The sequence below is a fragment of the Lissotriton helveticus genome, chromosome 9, assembly GCF_964261635.1.
Source record: "Lissotriton helveticus chromosome 9, aLisHel1.1, whole genome shotgun sequence".
NCBI lineage: Eukaryota > Metazoa > Chordata > Amphibia > Caudata > Salamandridae > Lissotriton > Lissotriton helveticus.
This window is the reverse complement of record NC_136070.1, coordinates 631,466,834-631,484,815: the sequence shown is the minus strand read 5'-3', so window position 1 is coordinate 631,484,815 and position 17,982 is coordinate 631,466,834. Positions and strand designations below refer to the sequence as shown.

Here is a 17,982-nt window from a genome sequence, read left to right as displayed (position 1 = left end):
TCCCCTGTGCCTTGAATCGCCGCCACCGCTACATGGGCGCGTCTGATATTGTGTCTCGTCGCCCTGTGGGGCATAAACCCAGCTTGGTCCGGGTGGACCAGCCCCGCTATGTGGGGCAGGAGACGGTTGGCCAGTGGCTTGGCAAATATCTTAGCCTCTACGTTCAGGAGAGATATTGGTTGGTACAATGCATGTTGCTCTGGGGGCCTGCCGGGCTTGTGGAACACTACCACTTCTGCGTGCCTCCAGTCTGCCGGAAGACTACCTCGCTCTCTAGCCTCTTCCAGCGCCGCCCTATAGTGTGTGCCTAGTTGTAAGTGGTATTTCTTAAAGAATTCACTCGGGAACCCATTAGGTCCCGGGGCCTTCCCTGTATTAAGCTCCCCCAGAGCTGTGCCCAGCTCCTCCTCCATCAATGGAAGTTCAAGGCGCGCCCGCACCTCATCGGTTACCGCACGTGGCGGGAGGTCCGCAATGAATTTATCTACCTCGGCCGCCGGAAGGCATTCCCGTGGGGCATATTGTGCGGCATAGTAGGTTGCAAAACTGTCTGCCAACTCCTTTGGATCCGTGATCGGGGCCCCAACAGAGCATCCCTGATTCCCAGTAAAGTCGGTGCTAGAAACGTATTTTGACATAGCCGATATAACATAGTACCCGATTTATCCCCCCATTGGTAGATCCTACTGCATGTCGCCAGCCACACCTGTCTGGCCTTGTTCAATAGCAGAGACGCATAGGACTGCTGTGCCAGTAGGAGTTGCCCCACCACCTGACTTTCCCCTGGCAAATCCGGCATGATAAACCTTTTGGTAGCCATAACGCTGTAAACCTAGTGTTTTGTTGCCTAACAGGTGAGTTTCTTGTAGTAGCAGGACATCTACTCTCTCCCTTTTCGCCTGCTGCAGGACCGCTCCCCTCTTTGCCTTATCTAGCACTCCCCGCACATTCCAGCTGAGGACACGTATGGAAGCTCTGGGGCTCAACAGCCACATCTCCTCTGCCGCCATCCGGGGGCATGTATGGTAAAAGCCCAATAGATGGGCACCGAAGGAGCGTACAAATGAACCTCTGAGACTTCTTAGCTATCGTGCAGCTCAACCCAAACATACCCCCCCAAACCCCACCCCCCTCCCCCACCCCCCCAAAACACCCACCCCCATACCTCAAGAACACTGAAGTACCTGTCGCGGTATGGACAACCCCCGGCCCCAAACGCAGGACCTGAGGCCATCCACCCCAATGGATCCCCAGCAAACTGCCCATTCACCCAACTCCCCCCCCCCCCCCTCCCCCAACAAGCCCTAAGCAAGGGGAAAGGTCCGCCCCTCATAAACCCCCACCGCCCCATACAGTTATAATCATAGTAGAGCAAGAGTCACAACCGTCCAGTCCCAGCCCTATGGCTACATAACCGTGGCCCCTTTAGCCTATCAATCACTGTAGTGGTACATGAACACCAAAGTTCCACTGCTCACAGGCCGAATGGTCAAGTGTCCTCCGTCGGAGGATCAGGGGCCGTTGCCATGCCTTCCGCAGCCCCACTCGAGGAGGAGCGTCTCCTGAATCTGGACCTCCAATTCCCTCTGCTCCGCGATCCCCGGGTGGTCTGCACTTGCGCTCTGCTCGATGAGGAATCGGAGTCTCGGCCCGGCGGGGTGTATACCCTCACTTTCGCCGTCTCGTCAGTCCAACGGAACACTTCCTCTGGGGTGTCGAAAAAGTGGGTGCGAGATTGAAAGACCACCCGCAGGCGGGCCGGGTAGAGCAAGGCATAGGGAAGCTTAAGGTCCTGAAGGCGTGCTTTGGCTGCTGTGAATGATTGCCTCTGTTGTTGTACTAGTCTGGTATAGTCCGGGAAGAACAGGATCTTCTGATTTTCATAAAGGAGGGGTTCCTTCGCCCTCGCCTGCTGTAGGATAGTATCACGGTCATGATAGTTCAGTAACTTGGCTATCACAGGCCAGGGACGGGCCCCCACTGGTGGTTTCTGGACTAGGGCCCTATGCGCCTGCTCAATCACAAAGCATCTGGAGAGGGATTCTGGTGGGAGCCAACTCTCTAGCCACTGGGTCAAGAAACTCTCCATGTTACCCTTCTCGCAGCCTTCCGGGAGCCAAACAAATCTCTGGTTGTTCAGCCGGGCCCGCCCTTCTGCATCCTCCGCTCGAAGCGGTAGGCCCTTCTGGACACTTTCCATGTTGGCCATCTTGTGCTTCAGGATCGCCACATCGTCTTCCACTCCCGATATCCTGGGTTCTGTCTCTGTGATGCGGGCCACGGCATTAGGTAAATCCTGGCGCAGTAATGTAACATCTGCACCCACGGCACCTATTTTCGCGTCCAGCATATCCCTGGATTGAGTTATAGCTGCCATCAGCGCCGCGTTGTCCGGCCCTGAGTCATGGTGACCCCCTATGGCTCCAGCACCTCCACTCGGCCCGTGTACTTATCGATGGGCCCATGTTTCGCCGTCCCTCCGCCGCTCCCACCTCTGGTCATTGTGTACTGTGGCAGAATAACGTCTCTAGTACCGTCGGCTGGTGCCGCGCACACAATCCCCGATTACTTCCTCGGATCGTGCACCGTTTCTTCCCCGCCAAGAGTCCACGCAGGAGAGCGACCCCAATCCTCACTGTCCACGTGATGCAGGATTCCGTCCAAGGACACCTGGCCTCTCGTCTCGGCTCGCGGCCCCTTAATCTCTATAGATACATCTTTTAGTGAAGATGCTTTTTAAATTGTGTGTTGGAAATTTCCTCTTTTTAAAAGAGGCATTTTCATTGTTTAACCATCCTGTGCTTTTGCCTGCCTGTGGAATCAACGTCTGGTTGAGGCAGACAGGGTCTGTATGTGCATTCACTTAGACCGTCCCACAAAGGGAGCTGAATTGTCCCCTGCATATCCTGATGGCCCATCACCATGCTGAGATAGAGTGGTGGGAGGGGCTGTCACTGACACCTGAATTGGGCTGTGCCTGACCTCTCACAATGGAGTGTCTGGAGCCAATACAGCAACTAGTAAGATACAAAGACTTCTCTTTGAAGTATATCTACTTTAAAGGCCATAAGGATTTTAAGTATTGGCCTTAAAACCCCATATTTTTAGAATGCTTCTACATCAAGAGGAACCTCTGCCAAGGAGAAAAGCTGTGAGGAGGAGTACTGCCCCTTTGCTGTGTGTTGCTTTGCCTGTAGTTGCTGCTTCTGCTTTGTAGAGGGAATGGACTGGACTTTGTTGTGTATTGTGCTTGTGAAGTTTCTTCAAGGGCTTGTGTGTTCTTGCCTCCTGTTAAGAAGTCTCAGGGTCATCAAAGACTTCACCTGCAGCCTCCATGAACTCCACTGTTGGGAGTTGTGACCTACCTTGTGGTTCCCATTCCAGTTCTGGGCCCTTGGAGGTTGGTCTGCTGCTTGAAGCCATCAAAATCGATGCATCGCCCTTCCAGCACCTGGAACTCGAGGTTGAATGGAAGTTTCATTTACCCCTCATTCCTGATCGGCTCATGGGGCATTGTCTCCAACTTATTTCAGCCCACGAATCAGTAATACTGTTAGGGCTCTATAAACTGTAAATTAATCGCATACCACATAGGTATTAAAATATCCGTTTCACCTGTATTTACTCATAACACACATTGATGGCAACATTAGTGAGTGATAGAGGGATCTGACCCCGTCCTGACGAAGAGCCAGGTAGCCTTGAAACATGTTGACACCATCAGGAGAACTAGCTCATTGACGAGCTGTTTTTCTCCGCCACACCAGTTATTAACAATACCAGCTTACGAGTAATAAAGAATATTTTGTTTTCAAAAGGCCAGGGATTCTTTTAACCTCACTTTTCCTATCACTTTTTGACCCTACTTACACTCACAACAATACACCTCACATAGCACTTACAATATCTGAGTGCTCCAGCGTAGTCGCTAGTCGTAGCACGCCCCGTCCCGCAGCGGGCGGGAAGACCCAGATGATGCAGCATGACACCAAAGGACCTTTTGGTGTGTGAGGGGTATTTTAACAAATACTGTGTATGCCTGTCATATCTTGGCTCGCGGAAAAACCTGTTAGAGGTGGATCTTGTTGTTTGAATATACCATTGACTGGAGGAGGATGCATCCACCCCAGTGCTTTTTAAGCACTACCTCTTCACTCCCTATTTTGATTTTTGCTTACAGCATCTCTTTGAACCTTGGGTAGAGAAAATTAGTTACCTACTTGTAACTGTAGTTCGAGGCATGTGTGCTGTAGATACAGAGGTTACAGACCCTATGAAGATCTGTGCGTGGGTATTTGGAATGACACCGAGGACCAAATTGAAATGGCATCCATTCCATCTGCAAAAGACTCGATGATGGATTTTCGAGTGAATGTAGATAAAGGAAATTGAGCTAGGCCCGAAGGCAGTGGTTGGAATTCCTGATTGGATAATGAACGTTTTCGGAATTGTTCGACAGGCAGAAGGTGGAAACGTGATCGAGAACTATACAGACGAGGGAAAGTGAATTGAGTACCAAAGGGATCCCGATGGACTGTTTCGAATCGAAGCGCTGCAGTACATGTCCAAACCCGATGGTGGAAAGAAAACAATCTCGCAATGGAGTCGATGCCTATGCGCACTATCACTGAAAGGAGGAGTCACCTTACCTAGTGACTGGAAAGGACTTCTGTGAAGGAAAACAACTTTCAAACATTCTGACCCAACACTAGATGGCAGGAGTACACAAAGCATGTGAATCTACAGCTTTACATGCTGAGAACAGATGCTTACGGGGTAAGTAGCATAATCCTTAAGCTGATATGCAAGTAGTAATTATGTGGCATTGGAGGAGACTTGCAGATATGGCTGATCTGTATTACCTATGTAAAGGCATTCCAAATTAACAAAGCCTTATTTTAAGTTGCTTCTGGAACTGTGCCTTATGCACTGAAGTGATCACTGCTGGCAGACCACTGCCAGTAATCTTTCATAGTTTGCCCACAATATCATTTTGTTTGTGGTCATTATTACTCTAATACAATAATGTGTTTTAAAGGATTCACCTGTGTACACTTACAATTGGCTGGTATAATAATCCAACTAATATTGAATTAAACAAACAATAATAATAAAGCATACCAGAATTTTTTTCAAACTTTTTTCATCCCAAATTACAATATATGAGGCATTCTATTTCTTAGATTTCCAATCAGGGTTCATGATAGAATATTATCCAACCTAATACCGGCCCACAGTTAGCATATAAATACGTTTCTTTGTTTAGAAACAGTCAGTGGGGGATGGTGTATTCGCCTAACACATTATCCAATTCCTTTTTACATAGTCCATTCATTTTTGTTAGAAAATGGATGTAAAGGTAGAATAATTGATATCGACATTTCGGTCTCCAAAGGCACATCAGTGCAATAGACCATCAGTACTCAAAGAAGTAATCAAAGCCACACTGGACAATACATTGAGAGATCAATTTCGGTCACACCATTTGAGTTAGCACAGCTGAGGGGGTCAGCATGTAACTCTGTACTCTGCAATAGAGCGACCAAGTATTTCCAGAGTAAAAACTGCAGTTTCACTTTTTTACTGCCGGAACATGTTCTGCTTGTGAAATATGCTGCACTTTGTCGTAGGGCTCAGTAGGCCTGCCATAGGGATGAACCAAACGACAGACAGGCCCAGAAACACGGGAGCACCACTGACCTCTGTGCCCGGATGCAGCCCCCGAGCAGGGCCGAACACTGGCCAACGCCCAATCCAGACCCGCTGCTTTATCGGCCGGCTTAGTCTGTGGCCCTCTCCTCCGCTGTCTCTCCGCAAATCAGCAAACCTCCAGCGGTCACCGGCATACAGGTACTCCTCTCTGCTTGCGTGACCCCGGGGTCCTGCACTGCTCAGCAGCCTCCCTCACCTTCGCCCGATAGCTTCTTGGTGCCGGTCACCACCCACTATGGGTTTTGGCCTTTTCTTCCGTCTGGTCTCGGTCGCTAGGCGACTCTGGCAGTAATTGCCGGTGCCACCGCCCATCTTCCGGCACCAGCGCAGTCCTGGGGATGATGGAACTCAGCAGGCACAACCCAGCCTCCCAGATGGTGCTGTTCGGGCACTTAAATGTTACAGATAATGTGTGCTGCGAAGCTATAACGCGTCCGCCATCTTGCCCTTGCAAGCCACACCCCCATTGTGAACCCCTCCATGGAATAGGATGAATTGCAACCATCATGACACTGCTAGTGATCGTCAAGAAGTGGCCATATTACACATCACAAAGAGCAATGGGCAAGAAGTACTTCCCTCTCGACCCAGAGTGGTTAGAACTGGGGACTGAGATCTCGGGACTTTGCGAGAGGTCATTTTCAGCTGGCACATCAACAGGAGGTGTAGAGGTTGTGGCAAGAATGTCCTCTCCACTCTATTGAAATTCCACCACTTTGGTGACTATAGTGGAGTATGGGATCTGACCCAGTGGAGGGAGAGACATTAAGGATGATTTGGATCTTTTTTAGGTGTGTGTGTGAGGGAGCGGGTGCAATCTCTCTTAGGCATAGTAGATGTAGCTGTCCAGGCCAGCTCAGAGGGCCCCTGCACCAGATGTCAGAATCTGCTCAGTCCTGAGAGTGGGCGCTCCTCAGTAAGCTATATTCAATCCGACTCCGGAGTGTGGAAAAATGGGACTTATTTGCATAGACACCCCGAGGCTTGGCCGGTAACAGGTGCCATGAAAGAGCAGCGCTGCTGCTGTACCTCCTTGGTGTAGTTAAGGAAGAGGAGCACCTTGGCATCGCCACACCAGAGGTCTGGGCGAGACCGAGACTCCCTCAAGTTCCCTACCCTGTCTTTGAAATTAATTAGGAGTTAAGACTCTGTGTGCTCTCTCGATCGCGAACCAGGGGGGCAGCTGGTCCGACTGCATCCAGTACCTGATCCATGATTCGAAGATGTTTGCAACCTGTAGCGGCTTACTTTATTCCTGGATCCCAACAAGGTGCTCATTATTGTGGCAAGATACGTTCTCTGCATCTTCCACATGGAGATGAAACTCGTGTGAGGAGGCCGAAGGCAGTGGATTTCAGGTTAGCTATGTCATTTTCCACCATAGACAGATTAGTTACGTCCTTTGTGATCTATGACCATAGCGTAGCACAGGTCGTGGCAGAAGAGGATGACATCTATTCGCAACACACCGATCTTGCCTTCCACAGTGGTCTGGGAGGTCGGAAAGGCTCAGAGGATTGTGGCTAGGTGTCCCAGCGAAGAGGCAGGTTTCTCCATTTTGCCTACACCAGCCTGTCCTGTTCCCGTTGTATATTGGTCCATGCAGGTCTGGGAGGCCGCAGGACGAGGAAGATTATCTTTGCCTATCCCAACAAAGGGGTTCTGTGACACGTTGCACCTTCAAAGAAGGGAGCCTAGCCTATAGGGCGTAAAGCAGTGGCAGCATAAGAAGCTGGGCCCCAGGGGTATGCGTACCCCAGGGACTCCAATGGAGGCCGCACACCGGCCAGAAGGGAGGTCAGCAGGCTGTATAGTTAAGGTGTCAGGAGTGCACAGTGGAGTGGTTAAGCAGGACGAGGCAGGTCAGCAGGAGCACTAAGTCAGTCCGCTCCTCAACGAGGCTCACCCTCTAGGATCGTGCCGCATGTCTCACTAAGGGGTTGCAGGGCCGAAGTACAGTGTGCCAGACTCCGGCCAGGTGGATCAGGTCTTCTGTTCGAAGGAGTGCACCCCCAGTTGCAGGCAAGGAGAGGCAGGTCCACACCCCACACCAGCAGAGAGGGCACAGTGCAGTGAAAATGCAGGCCCACCATACAGTTCACATATACAGGGGGTCCCCATAATCAGTCAAAAGATGGAACTGGCCACCAATCCGAAGCCGCCAGGCACCCAGCCATCGGTCCCGATGGTTCCTCGCTACCACGTCATGGGGAGAGGGGGCAATGAGAACCCACCTAAAGCTTCTGTACCAACAGAAGCCCCGCCGCCCTCTTCCCCCCCCCCCCCCCACCAGCCTACCAATCAGGTCCATTGGTGGCAGCAATGGAAGGAGGCCCGCCCCACAACCAGGGAAGTCGGTGCCAAGAGGATTGCCCCCAGAATATCATCTAAGGAGGCAGGCACTCATCCCCTTCAATCCTCCGGTAGATGGGCCCCTCAAGAGCAGGGACAAAGGGTAGGCGGCCCAAGAACAGCGGGCCGTGCGAAGGCTGCAAAAGCCCAAGACTAGGCATGGTACATAAGGCAGCGTTTAAGGCGATCTGATGGCTGCCGTAATGGGCAGATCCAGTGAGCAGTCGGATCACCCACCCAGCGCGCACCAACACAGGGCGAGAGCGCAAGCGGGGCTGAGCAACCCCAACCTATTGCAATGCAGGACAGAGGGTCGCTGCAGTCCTCCGCCGTGAGGAACTGAATGTGGCGTTACCAGGTGGCGTGTAGCCATTGCACCCGGGGTGATCGCCTTACGAAAGCTCTGCAGCACTTTGGGGACCAGTCATACGGGTGCCACCATGTTGCAAGGGAGCGAGCCCTCGGAGTCTGGTCATCGTGCGGAACTCTAGAGTAGCGCGAAGTCAGGCAGCACTTCGGGCCGGTCCAGTGACAACAGCAAACCCCTGTAAGGAAAGGCAGGAACCCTGATGGCGTGGGGATGGTATTTCATGCAAATGCAGAATCTGTTGGTGTAGATGAATTGGCTTTCAAAATATTGTCTTTGTTGATTTCTTTGATAAAGAGTTATGCGTTAGACTGACCGATTATAAGATCTTTCTGGCACTTTAGGCCAATCCTATGTAGGACGGCCTCTCAAAGGAAAAAGATAGTTTGATGGTAAGATTTTTTTGCTTACTTTCCATTTGTTTCCAGTGGTTGCAGGTGAGAGAGCTATGTTTGGCCTGTGAGGTTACATGGATCTCATCAAGAGTGTGAGTCTAGCTGATCCAGCTATTTTATTTCAAACAGCAGTCTAATGTTTAACTTAATTTCCTCTTATTATAGCCATCTTAGATTATATCCAGTAGGTCCTCTTGACATTTGGAGGGATCTCGATTTAAATGGACTCATAAACCTCATTATGATTTTCTCATTGGTTGGAAAAACAGCTCTTTATTAATAGTAGAACCCGGGTTCCATCCCATGTCACGTGAATGTTAATTTATAGAAAATATTGTGACTCATGCTTTCATTTCCTCTCTGTTTTCCAGCTGAAACATAAGACTGTGCTTTCCAAGTATGATGAAGAGATTGATGGGGAGAAGAAGAAATCTTTCCGGTTGGAGTCCGGAGGTAATGCTGATTGCTCTTGGGAGAAAGAGCTACAGCACATCAGAGAAAACCTACGAAACCAGGCGCAGTCTCTGGACCTGCCTGCTATGAAGATTGCATCTGAGTATTACACTCCAGAAGAAATGGTAAGTGTGAGATGTATAACTTTATTCCACACCACTTCTGGGTCTACTCCTCTTTGATGTACAGTGAATAGAGGACCTATAGCAGTTTCTCTACTGCATTACCCGACAATTAAAGATGTATTGTATTTTATTGCAGCATTTTACTATCTTTTCCTAATGCTCTAGAGGCACAGTTGAAGCTTTTTCATAGCTGTTTGGATGAGAAGCAGCCCTCATTTGCTGGGTCTAGTTGGGAGAGTGTGGGATCATAGTGTGGCCTAGTTGGGAATCTCTTGAGTGTTATTGCTTCAAACGGAATGACGTCCAACCAAGCACAGTAGCATGGACCCAGAAGTTGATTAGTCTCTGTAAAACGATTTGGTGTTGGTTGAACTATGTTAAGAAAAACAGTGTATCTGATGTAATTATTAATTTCATACTCCTTTAGAAAGTCCTTTCACTGGATGAAAATCAAATGCAAACAACAAGCACACAGGTCATGATAAATCATTAGCAAATGTCGCTACTTCTCTAGGTTGGAATACTGTATAGTGTTTACATCAAACCGTCCATTGAGATTAATAGGAACTAGCAATTACAAGAAGCTTTCGTTTTAGGCTGGCAAGTGAGAATTAAAAAGCCACAGAAATAATTTACATTAAACCATTATATAAATTCCAGTTTGGTCCGTGTTCATGACATGCTCTGTTTGCCATCCTCACCTATTTTGAATGTATTGAGCTCTGTCTGTAAGTTGGTGCATCAACCTACAGCCATGTTATGCTACTATTGAAACCAGTGTGGCCCTAATATTGCACAAAGGGTTGCAAAGGACACCTTAAAGCTTGAGCAAAAACCTCATTATTATACGAGGTCTGTGTACTTGAAGCTGTTTTTGCCACTCCGCTCCAACAACGTGAGATTGAAATCACCAGATACTGGCTGACCCTATACTGAACATTGCGGTCAGTCTTTACTGTCAGCGCCACACTTTTGTTTTTAGAGGGTCCCTTGTCTCCAGCCCTCTTGTCAACTCTAACACCAACCAGAAACATTCCGGCCTAAATCTCATTATTGTTCCCGGCATGGTGTGTAAATGATTACTCATATGTTGACAAAATTGCTTTTTATATTCAAGTTGTTTTCACATCGTAAGTGACACATATACATCTAAAACTGCACATATACACCTAAAACTGCAATGATGCAAATAAGTCCGGATTCCATAACTAAATTGTACACATATATTGATAAGTGAGGTGTCGCCCTTTGAAATACTGGCGGAAGCAGAGTATTCAGCGCTCCGTTTATTGCAGTGCACCTGTTGAGGGTTCACACCAGAATGCAAGGGGGGCCTGTTCGTGAACCACAGAACCCAGCCCAGGGCCATGTCTCACCTTCTTTCATTATAGCTCCTCCTTGTTGCACACGATGACGTCTGCCTACTGTACTTTTCTGTTGCCTCCATTCTAGCCTTCTGCTCAATCAGCCACCTTAACCCATCTCAGAGTTGATACCGTATTGCTCCACCTTGCTGCTTCCACGCTTGAGTTGACTTGAGCTAAGCAGCTTTCAAACTGGATGACTGACTAATGCTGCAATTATGATGAGGGGCATCTGGAGCTCGGGCCCGCACCACGGGGGCTAATGTTACACCCCTGAGAAGGGAAACTGGTGTGAAGGGGCCAGTGGGGGTGCTTTATGACTCCCGTGACGGCACAACTGAGTAACTTCCTGTGCCCCATACCGCTGTGGAGAACTATTGGAAAGATTCTGGATTCGGTCTGAGTCTAGGATGTCCAAAAGGGGAGGAATCTTAAGGTAGACGGAGTATCTATCAGAAAGTTTATTACCAAAGAGAAGTTGCTTTGATTTGTTTTTAGTGAAGCTGTCTCGGTTCCTCTTGTATGCTTCCTTAGAGTGGGGAAAAAGTACAAGGAATTGATAACAGCATGCCACTTAGTGCTTCATGGCACTATTCAACACAGCTGTAGACCTTTCCTGGGAAACGTTCTCAGACCTATTTTGATACCTGAAAGGGTAGTTAGAGGGTGAGTATTCTGTTGGAAGATTGTGTGTTCAGAGAAATAACTTTACTGAACAATATTTTCTACTTTACTTCACTTTTGATAGTAGCATTTGCTTTCTTGTCACTGCTGAATTTGATGGGTTTGAATTAGGTGACGACGTTATGTCCAGTCACTGTATCATTGTTTATTTTGTCCCCCGTAGGACGTGAAATTCAAGAAAACGAAGCGGAGAGTGAAGCGAATTCGCAAGAAGGATAAGGCTCTACGAGCGGAGGATCTGCTATTTGGGTTTGAAATCGCAGAGGAGGATTATGGATCTCGGTAAGGAAAGGCATCATTAATGAACATAGGAATGACACTCGTAGAGCATATGCACTTCTGTGTCTCATGGTGCTTGGCTAAGATATTTTATGACGGTGGGGTTTGCAGAGCTTGGTGGTGTTGAAACCGTGTTTCTGCAAGATTTATATACTTTTTCTATTTTTTTTAATGGACCTTTCAGAGAACACAAATGAGTTACTGGTGTGTTTTGGATGATGATGCAATATCTTCTCCTAGTTTTCAAGTCTCATTTAAGTTCTTTTGTGTTTGTAGCGGAATGGTTCGTTCTGGACTGCTGCTCTAGTTCTTAAGTGTATGTAATGGTGGACTATATACTAGCTTCCTCCTACCACGTTACCAATTATAGGGCCAGTATGTTTGAACTGCAGCAGTGGGAGCACACAAGCTTTCCAGGATTTAATCCCTTGTAGAGGTCAGTCCAGTTTGTGTAAGATATTGTTACAAAGGAAAGAATCTAGTGAATGGGTAGAGATTTAATGTCTGTCAAATAATGCTGGAGAAAGAACAGCCAGATTTGCTCAACAATTTTAAAGGAGAGGGTTTGAGAACAGTCCTGCAAGAATGACAAATCGACAGTTTGCTCATAATGGTGGTAGGAGGGCCTTTGGCTGAGACAGGCAAGGTGTTGCTGCACTGAAGTGTGGTGAAGGGTGGAAGATAGTTATTTAGTTAAAGGTGACAGTAGAAGGGTGGAATTTAAGACTGTCACAGGAATCTTATACTGGATTTTTGCTGATTGAGTCGTATCTATTTTTGCTGATTGAGTCGTATAAGAGCCGATGACTGGCTTCTACTGTAATGATTGGCGCATAAATCAAGGTAGTATTATGAATGGCGTGTTGGTAAGAGTCTGGGTCTGAACTGAGGTGGCGAAGTGAGCAAAAGAACGATGATGGATTTAACCCAGATCTGTGACTGGGGGTGAGTGTCTGAAAGGTTTCAGCGCTCCGTCCATCATCTCCTTGTGTTTGCTGTGTTGGTAAGAGTGCCTATAGAAGGCAGAAGTGTCTCTGAATGGAAAATGTTTGGCTGTGTTTGTGGGATCTACAAGCCACCTTTGGAAAGGCATCTTTGGTGCAAGGTGTATCTGCTCAGTGATGTTTATGCATTCTCATCGGTCATTTGGTGGTTGAGAGTACCACTGTGTGTTGTGAATTAGGCAATGTTTCATTGGCCCAGGCCTCGAGTCCATCATCTAAATATATGTTTACTGTCCTGTTTTTCTTGTGGGGATGCTTATATGGAAAGCTTCTCCAATTTGAGTACAGAATACTCCCCTGGTGTGTGATTCTGTAGTTTGAATGATGAGACATACCTATTTTTAGGTCTTTTGCTTTCATTGTCCTTGAAGTGCTGTGGCTATCATCTGTCTTTCACACTGAAGTTGACAACTGAGCAGGCAAATCACTCCCTACTATAGGACCAGGCATTGGCACCCTTTTCATCAGAGTTTTATCGTCTGGAAAATCAAACAACAAGAGATATATATTTTTGGGGCTAATAGGAAACTTTTCTAAGCCCGATTGAAAATGGGATAATAGCCTTTTCTCATCAAAGAATAATCAATGCTTCACGTATGTGCTTGATCACTCAAAATGCGAACTCCATCAACAGGCTCTCAACAGAAATGAAAAGCAAAAAGTAAAATATGTTGTGATTCATAATCCCAAAATAGTAGTTCCACTATTGCGACAGTTAATGAATGATTCTCTTAATGGTGCATAGTCCTTCCTTGATAGTCACATGCATGCGGCTACTCGTTGACCTGAAGCTGATCACTTCTCATCTTGACATCGAGAGATATTTAAAAGCAATTTCTACTGAGAAATACCAATAAACTATTATTATAAAGGGGAACACCATCCACAACTTTCTGCTGTTGATCAATAGGCTTTCTCCCCTGACAATAGCTCTGGCACCGATCTAAAGCTTCAAGATTCTCCACCAGCGCTGTCAAATGTGTAAATACAATACTCCCCACACCGGTCCCATGCTGAGCAACCCCCTCAAAAGGGTCATTCAGCTACTGTGGAGCACCAGAGACTGACTGCAGGGCTGGCACTGACCACCGTCTTCGAATGCAGCACCTAGCTCGGCACCGAAGAAATCATTGAGACAGACTGCTTCGGCACCGGATGCTCCTGCCTCGGAGTTGAGCCAACAGCTTCGGCATTGAAACTGTCACTGGAGCTGAAACCATCTATGCCAATCAAAGTCTGGACATGGCTCAGGAACAGTCCAGTCGATTCATCATAAGCGTCAGGAAGAGATTGACATCCTCCCTACACAGGCTAGATGCTCGCCCACCTTCCGATGTCTGCAGCTCAACTGTCCAAATGGCAGCTGTCCTTGGAGGAAGCCTTGGACATGCCACCTCCACCGAAACAGAGCAAGAAAGTGGACAAGGCTACAAACTCATTGTCTGTCACTTTTCTACATCCACCTCATCCTGCTCCACAGCACTGACCATTCGCACCCACTTCTTCAGGTGAGTCTGTTCCCTATGCACCTGCGGGATGACCTCATTCAGACCTGGAGGGACAGGGAGCGGGGATATATTCATCACTCCTCCGCAGGGTATCCCTGGGACACTTATGACACTGACCCACCAGGCCTGTCTCTCCGCTTCTGACAAATCCACCTCGTACCATGAACATATTGGTAGGGCTGCCTCCTTCCTGATGGTAGATCTCCACACTGTGTCTTTAGTGAAGGACTTCCTTTTCGAGTCCCTGACCTCCACCCACCGATCCCTTCTGTACCTCCCCATGCTTAAAGGCATGCTCCGTTACACCCTAGACATCTTTCAAGACACCGTCTGTGCCAAAGTGGTTACACCTAGGGTTCCCCATTTTTCTACCATGGCCAGCTTCCACCCGGTCACTACTGCTTGCAAAAGGGATAACTCTGACTACTGGTGATGCCCGTCCACCAGATCAAGAGCAAACTAATAGTTTTGCAGCGTGAATCTTTCTGGATTCACTATGCTGTGCATTATTCCGCGGTCTTGTGGTTGGGTCCGGATTCGTAGTCTTTTCTTTGTTTTTTTTTTTTTTTTTCTCTTTGCCCAGGTGGGCGTCGGCGTCACACCCCCTTTGGGTGTATTTCCGGTGACGTCGGCATGCTTCCTGCGGAAGCTCCCACTCTTGGGCGCCATCTTCAGATTCTTTTTTTCCGCGGTCGGGTCTGGATCGTTCCCGTTTGGGCTCCAGACATTTTTGGAGAAAGAAGAAAGAAAATACAGAAAAGACGAGGAGAAGTCATCTGAAGACTCCAGGGGACTTCACCGACGAAAGACAAGCAAAGATAAGGCGTTTTCCATCCAGATCTTCGACGACCGTCGACGAACACGCGACCAGAGAGGCCCTGGACGCTCGAGGATGGACAACACGCCGTTCAAGTTCTGCCGTAACTGCCACCACAAGTACGCGCAGAAGGACCAGCACCCGGTATGCAACCTTTGCCTACCGGTGGACCACGAAAGCGGAGACTGCAACGCCTGTTCCGCCTTCACCCCGAAGACCCTTCGTGTGAGAGAGAGGCAGAGGGTAGCACACGCCGCCCTGCAGGGGAAGGCCCCGACCCCGTCGCTCTACGAGCTGGGGATGTCCTCCGAGGAAGAAGACAACGCTGCCGCCGAAGACGACAGCTACACGGTCGTAGAGACCGATTACACGAAGACTTCTGACAAGGTAGGAGACTCTTCGGCCCCCAAGAACCCGAGAGACTCTGAGTCTCGAAAAATCGAGGGCAAGACCCCGAAAGCGCCGACGCCAAAAAAGGCGGCGTCCGCGACTACTCCCAGGCCCAGCGGATCCTCAGAGAAGGAGTCCCCGGCGCCGAGAGCTGCTGATCAGCAGAAGACGTCGAAAATCGTCCCCGAAAAGGATCGATCGACGAGGGAGAAAGACCCGAAACTGTCGACGACGACCAGAGACCCGATATCCGGTTCGACGTCGAAAACTTCGACTCCGAGAGGCACGGCGACGAGCCATCCGTCGAAGAGAGCGGCGGAACCATCCGACGCGGAACACGCGGCCGAGATGGAAAAGAAAAGAAGGCGCCTCGAGGCAGAAATGGAGAACTTCATGCAGCGGAAAAAAGATTTCGACGCAAGGATGAAGGCCTTCACGATCCCTCACAAGACCAAGCCACCAGTGCTGGAGGCGGTCGAGGAGGAAGAAGAAGAGGTCGCCGAAGTCACCGAGCAAGACCAGGACGTCGAGGTGTTCGACGACCAGGAGGAGTACGAGAATCCCCACGAGAGCTACAGCTATGGGGAGGAAGATGAGGGCAGGACAGACACAGAGTCGGCGCCCTATGACCTTCAGGAGGTAGATTACATCGATGTCGACACCGACAGCCCGGAGGAGGTGGTCGACACCTACCCCTCGAGGCCCTCGCCGCCGGACGACATCGGGGCCTACAACGCGGTGATACAATCTGCCGCAGCAGCTTTCAAGCTCAAGCTCGACGAAGAGAAGCAGAAAGCAGACTTCCTTCTGGAAACATTGCTCCCAACACAAACGAGGAGCCAGTTCCTCCCGATGCTCGAGAGCGTCTTGGCTCAGGGGAAGGAAGCTTTCAGGGAGCCCGCAACATGCAAGGCAGTAACTCCCAGAACTGAGAAGAAGTACAAGCATGCCGCAAAGGACCCGGCCTACATTCAGGGCACGGTCTCCGCAGACTCCATTATCACGGCCACAGCAAGGAGGAGGGCTAACGTACCCACTACCTCGGGCCCGCCACCGGATAAAGAGAGCAAAAGGATGGATCTGGTGGGCAGAAGGATCGAACGGAATGCCGCGACCCACTGGCGCATGGCTAATTCCAACGCCCTGGTAAACAGACACATGTACCAAATCATGGAGGGACTGGGGCAGTTGGTGAAGGACTTGCCCCAGGATGCCAAGCAGAAAGCCGAAAAGCTAATTGAAGAGGGGAAGAATGCTGCAAATTCTTGCCTTAAGACGGCCCTGGATGGGGCAGACACCGCCAGCAGGCTCATGATGATGGGCGTCACGGAAAGGAGACACGCCTGGCTCAGGATATCCGGTTTCAAACCGGAGGTGCAACACAGCATCCTGAACACACCATTCAACGGCAGTACGCTTTTCGGACAAACAGTTGATGAGCAACTCAGCCAACTTAAGAAGGATAACGAAACAGCAAGATCCATGGGAGCATTGCAGTTCAGAGGGAACAAGAGGGGCACCCCGTCACGGAGGCCCGGCGGAAGAGGCGGAAACCAGCCAGGTACATCACACCAGGCTTTCCAGCAAACGCACCAGGCAGACTCGCAGGGTCAGCAGGGCCATCAGAAACAGCCCTGGCAGTACCAACAAAGAGGCCAGTCCTTTCGAGGGAGAAATGGACGGGGACAAAATAGAAGAGGGGGCCAGCAGCCCACCTCCAAGTGACTTCAAAAAAATCCGTGTGCCCACCCACAAAAAAGATCCCAGGGGGCAGCACGTACAGATGGGTCAAGACAAACTAGACACCTACGACCACAGGACACCAGTGGGAGGAAGATTAAGATTCCACCTCCAGGAGTGGAGAGGAATCACATCAGACAAATGGATCCTCAACATTATCCAATTCGGATACTGCATAGAGTTGGAGGCGAGGCCAACAAGCAGAAAACCAAGAAGAAAGCCGCTAGCAAGCAAGCAGCTGCAGTGCCTTCAGGAAGAAGCAAAAGAACTCCTGCAGAAGCAGGCCATAGAAAGGGTACCCTTCAAGGAAAGAAACACAGGAGTATACTCAACATACTTCCTGGTACCAAAAGTAGACGAGACAATGAGGCCCATTCTCGATTTACGGTTCGTGAACAAATTCATAAGAACGCAAAAATTCAAAATGACCTCCCTGCAAGAGGTGCTCCCACAGTTGCAGACCGGGGACTTCATGGTCACTATAGACCTCAAAGACGCATACCTGCACATCCCAATGAACAGGAAGCACAAGCACATGCTCAGGTTCACCGTCGGAGAAAGCCACTACCAGTTCACGACACTGGCCTTCGGTCTAAAATCGGCACCAAGAGTTTTCACAAAGTGCCTCGCAGCAGTCGCAGCGCACCTAAGAAGGCAGGGAATACATGTATACCCTTACCTGGACGACTGGCTGGTGAAAGCAAACTCATACCAGAAATGCAAGCTGCACGCACATACAGTGACCAGCACGCTCATAAACCTGGGGTTCTCCATCCATTGGAAGAAATCATC

At 49.3% G+C, this 17,982-nt stretch overlaps 1 protein-coding gene across 1 annotated transcript in view; it reads left to right on the top strand.

Moving 5' to 3' along the window:
• The window catches only part of SART1 (spliceosome associated factor 1, recruiter of U4/U6.U5 tri-snRNP), a 414,579-nt gene that overhangs the window by 275,088 nt on the left and 121,509 nt on the right, over positions 1 to 17,982 (top strand). The window contains exons 9-10 of the mRNA XM_078660694.1: positions 9,198 to 9,404; positions 11,616 to 11,734. Of these exons, the coding sequence (XP_078516820.1) occupies positions 9,198 to 9,404; positions 11,616 to 11,734 (326 nt within the window). The remainder of the gene's footprint in view (positions 1 to 9,197; positions 9,405 to 11,615; positions 11,735 to 17,982) is intronic.